Source organism: Fukomys damarensis, unplaced genomic scaffold (genome assembly GCF_012274545.1).
Source record: "Fukomys damarensis isolate Sample0158 unplaced genomic scaffold, DMR_v1.0_HiC HiC_scaffold_16, whole genome shotgun sequence".
In the NCBI taxonomy this organism is placed as follows: Eukaryota; Metazoa; Chordata; class Mammalia; order Rodentia; family Bathyergidae; genus Fukomys; species Fukomys damarensis.
In genome coordinates this window covers 103,908,710-103,918,910 of record NW_022900928.1, presented here as the reverse complement: position 1 = coordinate 103,918,910, position 10,201 = coordinate 103,908,710, and the positions used below count along the sequence as shown (strand labels likewise).

At 36.9% G+C, this 10,201-nt stretch overlaps 1 protein-coding gene across 21 annotated transcripts in view; it reads right to left on the bottom strand.

Moving 5' to 3' along the window:
• The window catches only part of Abi2 (abl interactor 2), a 67,315-nt gene that overhangs the window by 39,553 nt on the left and 17,561 nt on the right, over positions 1 to 10,201 (bottom strand). For 7 of the 21 annotated variants that reach the window (XM_033764551.1, XM_033764553.1, XM_033764554.1 and 4 more), the window contains 3 exons: positions 9,857 to 9,981; positions 8,570 to 8,749; positions 322 to 480 (listed from right to left, as the gene is read on the bottom strand). In XM_033764551.1, the coding sequence (XP_033620442.1) occupies positions 322 to 480; positions 8,570 to 8,749; positions 9,857 to 9,981 (464 nt within the window). The remainder of the gene's footprint in view (positions 1 to 321; positions 481 to 8,569; positions 8,750 to 9,856; positions 9,982 to 10,201) is intronic. The other 14 variants (XM_033764564.1, XM_033764565.1, XM_033764555.1 and 11 more) reach the window with 3 other exon arrangements.

The following is a 10,201-nucleotide window of genomic DNA, read 5'->3' as shown; positions in this document are numbered from 1 at the left end:
CCAAAGTCTACCCGGACAAAAAAAAAAAAAAAAAAAAAAAAAGAAAGTAACCACTAACACATTCAAAAGAATTCTGCTATTCTGCTCAAAAAAATGAGACTCTACAACTTTATAGGGAAATCATGGGTTGATCTTTTTTTTAAGAGGGTTTCGAAAGTATTATTAACAACCAAGTATTCATCAAGTATTCATTCACTCTGCCACTCACTCAAAAAATAGTACCACCAACAATGTGCCAATTATTTGTAATTAAAGGGTTTTTTTTTTTAACTGAAGATTTTAAAATAGATATATTACATAAAATGCAAAGGAAAATCTTACCTGGATTCTGGCTATAAAAAGGTCCACCATTCATCTGGTTCTGAAGACTCACTTGCGACATTATAGAGGGAGGGCGTCGGTAGGGCAGGGAGCCTCCTATGGTAGGGGGTGTGTGGCGAGCAGCAGGCCTATTCATGCTATAGAACTGAACAGGATGGCCTGGAAGAGATGGATAAATAAAAGAAAAGCTCTCAGATAATAAAATACTTATGTATATTGCCCAAATCATACTAAAATTATTAAAAATAACAAATGTTTAGCCCATTTTACTGCTATCTGAAAATCAACACAAGAGGAATGGTATCACTCAGCTAGCACTATATCAAAATGCAAAAGCAGAAAAATAAAAATAAAAGGGGGTGGAGGAAAGGGGGGAAAAAAAATTGAGATGTGTTATGTATGTGTACCAATTCCCCACAATGAATGTCATCAATGTGTACTGAGAACATCTACTGATAAATACTAAAGTTTTTAAAAAAGCAAGAAGTAAATGAAAATATGATTGAGTTTGGAAAAGCTACATCTAAACAGATTACTAGTTAACATTAGGATTTTACCAATCATTTATGGGGTTTCCAAAATCATTAAATTAATTGAAATTCACAGACTTTGCTGTGATTTGACTGTCCCTCAAAGCTTTTTTGCTGGAAACCTACTCCCAGTCTGACAGTGTTCAGATGGGACCTTTAAGAAGTGACAGTGCTGTGCTTCACAAGAATGAGTGGGTTCCTGATGAGAGGGTAGGCTGGCTCACCTGCCCACCCTTTTTTTTTTTCTCTTCTGTACATGCTCTTCCCCTGTGATGCCTTCCACAGACAACACAAGAAGAAGGCCATCCCAGATACAGAAATACAGGGCCTTTGCTATTGGACTTCCCATTCACTTATAGAAATAGCTTCTTTTTCTTTTGCCATCCTGAGGATTGAACCTAGGGCCTTTGCACTGAGCTACACCACCAGCCTGTTTTTCAAAGACAGGGTCTCACTACATTTCTAAATTGCCCAGGCTGGGCTTAAACTCGTCATCCTCCTGCCTCAGCCTCTCAGAATGCTGAAATTACAGGCATTGCACCACCAGGTCCAGCCACAAGCAGATTTCTATCACTTATAAATTATTTAGTCTGTAGTATTCTAGGATAGCAGCACAAAATAAACTAAAACAATCACTTTCCTCTAAAAAAGCAACTACTCAACAAATGAAACTAAACTCAACATGGTAAGAGTGACACTGAGAAAAGAAAAAAAAATATCTAATACACAATCTTACTCCAAAATAATAATGCAAACAAATAATACAATTAAGGTAGCAAAGAAATTTGTTTAAAGGAAAACAAAGTATTTCAGCAAAAAATCTGATGACATAACTCCTTATCAAAAACCTGTATCTTTATTCAATAAAAAACACTCATCTCAAAAATTACTTTTGTTGGGACCGGGAATGTAGCTCCGTGGCAACATACCTGCCTTGCAAGTACAAGGTTCTGAGTTCGATCCCTGGTACCAAAAAAATTAATTACTGTCTTTAAATTAATTTATGAAGGGGCCAGAGATTTAGCTCAGTGATGCTGCAGCCTGCCTCAACAAGCACAAGGTCCTGAGTTCGATCCCCAGTACCAAAACAAATTACTTTATGAAATCTGTAACTATGAAAAAGCTACAATATAAAAAATGACTAGTGCCAGGCATGGTGGCGAATGCCTGTAATCCCAGCACACGGGAGGCTGAGGCAGGAGGATCACTGTGAGTTCGAGGCCAGCCTGGGCTACATATTGAGTTCCAGGGCAGTCTCAACTGTATAGTGAGACTCTGCCTCAAAAAAACAAAAAAACAAAAACAAAAAAATGACTGGAAACATATCTTACTTGTAATATCATGTCTGAACGTGTGCATATTCATCATCGATTTCACCCTGTTTTGCTCTTGAGAGTTCAATAGCTAATGCCAACTGCAAACTCTTCCCTGAGCCATACAATTTCCTAATAAAATCCAGATCCTAATTTTTTTTCAACACTGGGAATTGACCCCCACCTCCACTCACAGGGCCTTGCACAATCTAAGCAAGCACTGTTGCACTGAGTTTCATCTCCCCAGTCCTTTTTCCCTAAATATTATTTTGAGACAATCTAAATTGCCCAGGCTGGCCTTAAACTTGAGATTCTCCTGCCTCAGCCTCCTTAGAAGCTACACATGTGCCACCATGCCCTGCTAGTTTCCAAATTTTACCTTGGCTTTACCCTTACTTGACTCCATTTAGCCCCCAATCAGTTGAGGACCTATCATAGACAGAGCACCAGAACACCCAGGAGAGAACACACTCAGAAAGCAAGAGACAGGCACAGACAAATGGGAAAAAAAATCAAAACAAACAGAGGAAGAGGAGGGGAAGAGAGCTGGGGGAGAAGAAAGTGGAAGAGAAGAACGGGGTGAAGAAGAGGAAGAGGAGGGAGGAAACCTACAGGGGAAAGGCAAGGATGAAGAAAGGGATGGAAGCAGTGAAAAGAAAAGCCCTTTTGACAATCTGTCATCTAATCTATGACTACAGAATGCTTCACATAACTAAAACTGCTCTTCAGAAATCCCATAAATTTATAAAAGTTGGATCCACAAGGAGTCAGATAAAGAACATGGCAAAAATACAGTACTCAAAATTTACTATCACATTTACTCATTTCACATATGTATTAAAAGTTGCAACTCAATTCTGCTGCACAAAAGCTGGAGTATTCAGGCTTATATTTAATCTACTATCAACTGAGCAGTCTCAGTAACCTTATTGAAAGGTAGGCAGGCAGACAATCAACTATTATTTAAAATGTACATTTAGCCATTTGAACGACTAGACAGACATGCATTATTATAATAATTAAATCTAGAACAAACTAGCATCTTCAAGTTAAAAAATTTGGTTATTAATACCGTATGAATTTAATAGTTAGATCCAGTCTAAATTCTCACATAAGTTAGAAATCTGCAGTGATTCAAAGACAATGCATGAAAGAAACATTATTTATACCATTAATGAGGAATTTATCTTATTTGGGTTTTAGAACAAACTTTTAAAAAATGGCTAGTTATCATAGGCCTAACTACAAAACGTAACCTTTCAAACTTGTAGAAGAAAACCCAAAAAATTTATGACTATGGGCAAAAGGTTCTCACAAAATCACAATCCATAAAAGAAAAAAACAATAAACTGGATTTAATAAAAATTAAAGAGCTTTTGCTATTTTAAGGACACCAGTAAGTGCAGAGGACTGTAACAGGACAATCCCCAATGCAGGCTGTGAAGCACTAACCCTACTACTGGCTTGGTGACAAAAGTGAGTATGGCTGAAGCCTACCTGCTGAGGGCAAAGTAACTTGTGCCCAAATTCTGTTCACACAACTAAAACCTTCAGACTAGAAGGACAAGGTTCTAATTGCAACATATATTTTGTCTATTCTGTTCCTAATTTGAGAATGCTTTGCCTTGTCCTTTATGAGCCTTATTTACATTAATTTCCATAGAAACCACACAGCTACCTTTACCCCAATTGATTGCCAATAAAAGTCAATGCCTGCGGGGGGGAAACAGTCACTGCCTGGGACTGTCCAGCACCTTTGTGGGTTGCACCAGCAATGGTCATCCTGACACTCCACTTTCTCTCTCCCCTAGTTAAGTCTCTCACTGTATCTTTTTCTCAGGCCTGCGTTGTACACTGGGCAGGTGGGTATTGGAACCTGACTACAAGGGGTCCCTGACAAGTAAGAATATAAACTGAACTACAAAACTGAATAAAATATTTGCAACTCACATCACTGACAAAGAATTCAAAATATAAACAAACTCACTGATAAGGGGAAAAACTTATGAAAAAGACAAGGAACACTCTGGGAGGCTGGAGCAAAAAGATGGCAAAAGAGCGCAGCCTGGGCAACTTAGCAAGATCCTATACCAAAAATAAAAGAATAAAAAGGGGTAGGGATGCTCACCAGGGCCAAGACCCTGAGTCAATGCCCAGGTACAAAAAAAAAAAAAAAAAAAAAAAAAAGTGAAGGGATGGCCACATGAAAAACTATCAAAAACTGAAGGGACCACGTGTTGACAAGGATGCAACTAAAACTCACACATCTGCTGACAGACAGAAAATTTCAGAGCCAGTTTGGCAAATAATTTGGCACTGTGTGTAAAAGTTCAACATTTGCTTATACAAGCTCAAATTCCTACCCCTAGACATTTACTCAAATGCAATAAACCTGTGTTTGCACAGAGGCCTGTATGTGAATGTTTATGGTGCTCAAAACTAAGGACAATCCAAATGTCCTTCAACTGGCAAAGAGACAGATTCTGGGACATCATACAAACACACAGTATTCAGAAATAAAAAGGAACGGTCAATAGATGCAGAAAAAGCATTTGACAAAATTCAACACCCATTCATGAAAAAAACCCTGCAAAAAATTGGAATAGATGGTCTATATCTCAGCTTAATAAAGGCTATCTATGAAAAATGAACAGCCAACATCATATTAAATGGCCAAATACTGAAAACGTTAAAATCAGGTACAAGACAAGGATGCCCACTATCAGCACTACTCTTAAATATAGTTCTGGAAACATAAGCCATAGCAATTAGATAAGACAAAGAAATTAAAGCAATAAAAACAAGAAAGAAACAAGTTAAATTGTCATTATTTGCTGACGATATGATACTCTACATTGAAGACCCAAAAAACTCCACCAAAAGACTTCTAGATTTAATTGACAGATTCAGTAGAGTATCTGGATACAAGGTGAACACCCAGAAATCAATAGCCTTCTTATCCACAAATAACAGACTCACTGAGAGAAAAATAAAGGAAAAAATTCCTTTCACAATAGCATTCAAAAAAATGAAGTATCTAGGAATCAATCTAACAAAAGAAGCAAAAGACCTCTACACTGAAAACTACAGTACTCTGAAAAAAGAGATCAAAGAGGATATAAGAAAATGGAAAGATATCCCCTGCTCCTGGGTAGGAAGAATCAACATAGTGAAAATGGCCATACTACCAAAACTGCTACACAGATTCAATGCAATGCCAATTGAAATTCTAACACTATATTTCACAGAACTAGAAAAAAGAATCCAAAAATTCCTTTGGAACCAGAAGAGAACTAGAATAGCAAAAGGCCATCCTAGGCAACAGAGACATGGCAGTGGGTAAAACAATTCCCAATTTGAAATATACTACAAAGCCACTGTGATAAAAACAGCATGGTACTGGCAAAGAAACAGATCTGAGGATCAGTGGAATAGATTGGAAGATACAAAAACAACTCCAGACATACTCAGCTACCTCGTCTTTGACAAAGGAGCCAACCATCCTCAGTGGAGGCAAGATAGCCTCTTTAATAAATGGTGTTGGAAAAATTGGATTTCAACCTGCCAAAGATTAAAATTAAGCCTTATCTTTCACCATGCACTAAACTAAAATCCAAAGTGGATTAAAGATCTAAATGTTTAAAAAGTCACTAAATTTGCTGGCAGATAAGTTAAGCAGAACTCTTGAAGACACTGGCATAGGAAAAGACTTTATGAACAAATCCTCAGTAGCATGGTAACTAAAAGAAGTAATCAACAACTGGGATCTCATCTTATTAAAAAGCTTCTGCACTGCAAAAGAAACCATCAACAGAACTAAAAGACAATCCAGAACGTGGGAAAAAATTTTTACCAGCTGCTCCTCAAAGGACTATAATCTAGAATATATAAAGAACTCAAAAAAATCAGCCCCCCCAAATATAAAGACCCAATATAAAAATGGGCATCTGAAATAAACAGACAATTCTCAGACAAAGAAGTAAAAGCAGCAAGTAAATATATGAAAAAATGTTCCACATCACTGGTCATTCTAGAGATACAGATGAAAACAACACTGAGATTCCACCACACCCCACAAAGAATGGCTTCTATCAAGAAATCAACCAATAACAAATGTTGGTGGGGTTGCAGGGAGAAAGGAACCCTCCTCCATTGTTGGTGGGAGTGCAGACTGGTGCAACTACTATGCAAATCAATATAGAGATACCTCAAAGATCTGGGACTAGAGGTTCCATTTGACCCCATCCCTCTGCTGGGTATCTTTCCAAAAGAATTAAAGGAATCTTATCACAGTGATATATGTGCACCTATGTTTATAGCAGCACAGTTTGTAATAGCTAAAACTTGGAAACAGCCCATTTGCCCATCAGTTGGAAACTGGATAAAGAAGATGTGGTTTTTCTATAAAATAGAATACTACTCAGCCATAAAGAAGGAGAAATTAGAGTTATTCATAGGAAAATGAATATATATTGAGGATATACTCCTAAACGAAATAAATAAGTCACATATGTGTAAATACCAAATAGTTTCTCTGGTGTGAAAAACTATAATAGTACATAAGATCCAAGTGATATAACTGACAATGTGAAATAGGAAGAAAAGGGCTAAAGGTGTAGGGGAAGTGGGATGGGTAGGGGAAAGGTAATAAGGGAAAAGGAAAAAGAAATTAGAAAATGAAAAAATGGAAATAAAGTCTTTGTAAACAGGAAAGGGAGAGCCGGGCATGGTGGTGCACGCCTGTGATCCCAGCACTCAGGAGGCTGAGCCAGGAGGATCACTGTGAGTTCAAGACCAGCCTGGGCTGTAACAGTGAGTTCCAGGTCAGTCAACTACATAGTGAGACCTTGTCTCAAAAAACAAAAAAAGAACAAACAAACAAAATAGGAGGAGGAGGAGAGAGTGAAGGGAGAGCAGGGATAAGGGGAAAAAATGAGAACCAAGACCTGTCATGTAGAGGTACAAGATTCCAATGATGAATGTAACTGTACTGTATACCTAAAATGTACCAATAAACTCAATGAGAAAAAAAAGAAAAAGGAATAAATACATAAACATGAAACAACATGGCTACTTGTCTCAAAAGATATGGTGGCACATGCCTGTAATCTCAGCACTTGGGAGGCTGAAGCAGGAGGACTGCCATGAGTTCAAGTACAGCTTGAACTACACAGTGAAATCCTGTCTCAAAAAAACAAAAAAGAAAGAAAAACAGCTGCAGTTGTAGCTAAGTATGAAGGCCCTGGGTTCAATTTCTAGCACCCAAAAACAAAGAGGCAACTGTATAAACAAAATTATTACAATATTTACCTTCATTTTTATTTTTAAAAACTATACTCTAACAACAATAACTTACATAACAAATATTTATTTGATGAACACTATCAGCCAGGAATCTTGTTATTAAATTATTATTTGATTACTAAAATGCTGACTCTCAGTTGAAGGCAATCTGTCCTTTCTGGGTCTATAGTCAACATAAAGACAATATTCTTTAGTGATATAAGAGCACAACAAGATTCTGATAATCTTAACTAGTTAGTCTGGCCTAACAAGGTATACTGTATTTAGAACAAATAATAATGTCTACATTTATCCTCTATAAAAAGCTTTATAAATACTATTATAGAAGCTACTCCAATAGAACACTGTGCAAAATCCAATTTAACTGTCTTTTAAAACATGCAAACAGCTGGCTACAGAAGCAAAGTTGAATATTTACTTTGTGAAATACTTTATTGGCAAGCTAAACACAAGGTGATGTGTTCACACACATACATTTTAAAATAGGTAAGAGCCTCTTTACTAATCAGCTTCACATTAACTGTTCAATGTATTTTGTAGCAATTAAGTCTTTACTGTTTGCCCCATGAAAACAGATTTTAGGTTGCAATTTTTAAAAACTAAAATGCCAGTCAACCCAAATAAACCTGAGAGGTCCATTGTCTGAGTTTCCAGTTTCTAGTACTGTTAAAATAAGCAACAGATTCTGTTACAATAGACTTAACAGAGGTTTTCAAATTGTTATATAAAATATTTCCTATAAAATGTAACTTAGAACTATTATAATTACTTAACCTATAACATTTATAATGATAATTTCTCCAAACCATACAGAAGGTAGTTCCATATTAAATTCACAAGTCTTTAATAAGTGAAATGCAAACAATTTTTTTACATGTATATATGTGCTTCCCTACTGGAAAAATATATGAGAAAATTTACCCTCATTTTCCCAGGAAATTGAATCTTTGGTCACATGGCATTGAAGTCAGTGTATTATTCCTCCTATTTTTAAATACAAAGTATAGCTAAAACAAAAAAAAAAATCATAAAGCTGGTGCTCCAGGTAAGAGAACAGCCAGATGCCCAGGTCTGCCTGCCAAGGCATTAGCCAATACTCACCTGTAGGTGGATTGGAAGAAACAGGGGGAGCTGGAGAAGTGAAGCCATCAGCAAGGGTCTGGGTGCCCCCAGCAGCAGCATCTGGGGCAGCGGAGGAGGGGACAGTAGCAGGAACAAGAGGGGAAGGGGCAGATGCAGAAGTAGCAGGAAGGGGAGGAGTACCAGCACAGCCAGCAGGGGCTGAGGGGAAAGAGGAGCAAGAGGCAGCATTAAAGAGTAGTCACGTGAGGCAGAGGCAGAAAAGGCATTAGAGAGAGTTCATGTTAGACATTCAGTGCTCAATGCTAACCAAGAGAGAGAGCTGAAAATAGCATGATACTTATGGTAAAGGGCGATTAGTGTGCAGACAGTAATTACAGATGCTCAGGGAAATGTACAGATTTTTTAACTCATTTAAAAACCAGACTTTCTGGCTGGGGATTTGGCTCAGTGGTTCTGCCACCTGCCTCACCAGTTTGATCCCCGATACCAGGGGGAAAAAAAACCTTCTTTTTTACCTAAAAGCCACCACTCTGGAAAAAAGTACTTGCTGCATATTGTTATTTTAGCATAACATTCAGTCAATAGTATACAAAATTAAACATCATACACTTTCAAAACAGTATTCCATTTGAATTATACAAATCAGGAAACAGGATACATATTCCAGATAATCTCTTATCAGGTAAAAAAGAACTTTAAAAAAAACCCACAAATCTTTTTTCATAATTTGTTAAAAGGTATTATCTACTTGTTACTATGATAAGTAAATATGTAATATTCTATTCAGTTGTTTCGTCACAGTTTTAAAATTAAAGTTTAACACTATTTCTTCAGATCAAATAAGAGCAATTTTCTGTTTTTAAGAGAAAAAAGTGTAGCATTTCAGAGACTACTAAATTCCATCATTCCACTAATAATAACTGTCAAAACTTTTTTTTCTATTTGCTGGCTTTGGTTACCAAGATGATTCTCACACCAGGTCTCCTTTATGTCCAAAGACACGCACTGTCACGACACCAGCTGGAGTTAAACACCTGACTCATACCAAAGTGATACCTGAGACCTTAGAGCACCAAGTGAGCCACAGCATCAAAGGATAAAACCAAATAAGAGAAGTACGCAAAAAGTAAGAATAAATTACAGTACTTGGCTAAAATAACAAATACATAAAAACTTTCCAATATTCATGAGGTCCTAATGGAATAAAATAATCCTGATTAAGAAGAAAATGCACTATAGTTAAATCTTAAACTGAATTCAAATTCATGACAGGAAAGTAAAGAGAAAGCACCATTCATGTTTTACCTGGAAAGACACTGGGAGGAGACGGAGTAGGAACAGCAATAGGGACCCCCACACTCCCACTTCCACTGTTCTCCCGACTGCTGCTCCGACTACTTGGGTGGCTTCCTCCACTACTCCCACTGCTGCTAAAGAAATAAGAGCCACCAAAATATGAGTGTTTATATATAGGAAGATCTCATCAGCATTTCCCAAAATGTTCTAAAATTAATATAGCTATAAAAAGATAATTCAAAAGCCTTCCATTTCAAGTATCAATTTTGTAATAAAATTATGGGAAAGGCTGAGTTCATTTAGCTTGTTTTAACATCTGTAACATCTTCTTTTTTTTTTTTTTTTTTTTTTTTC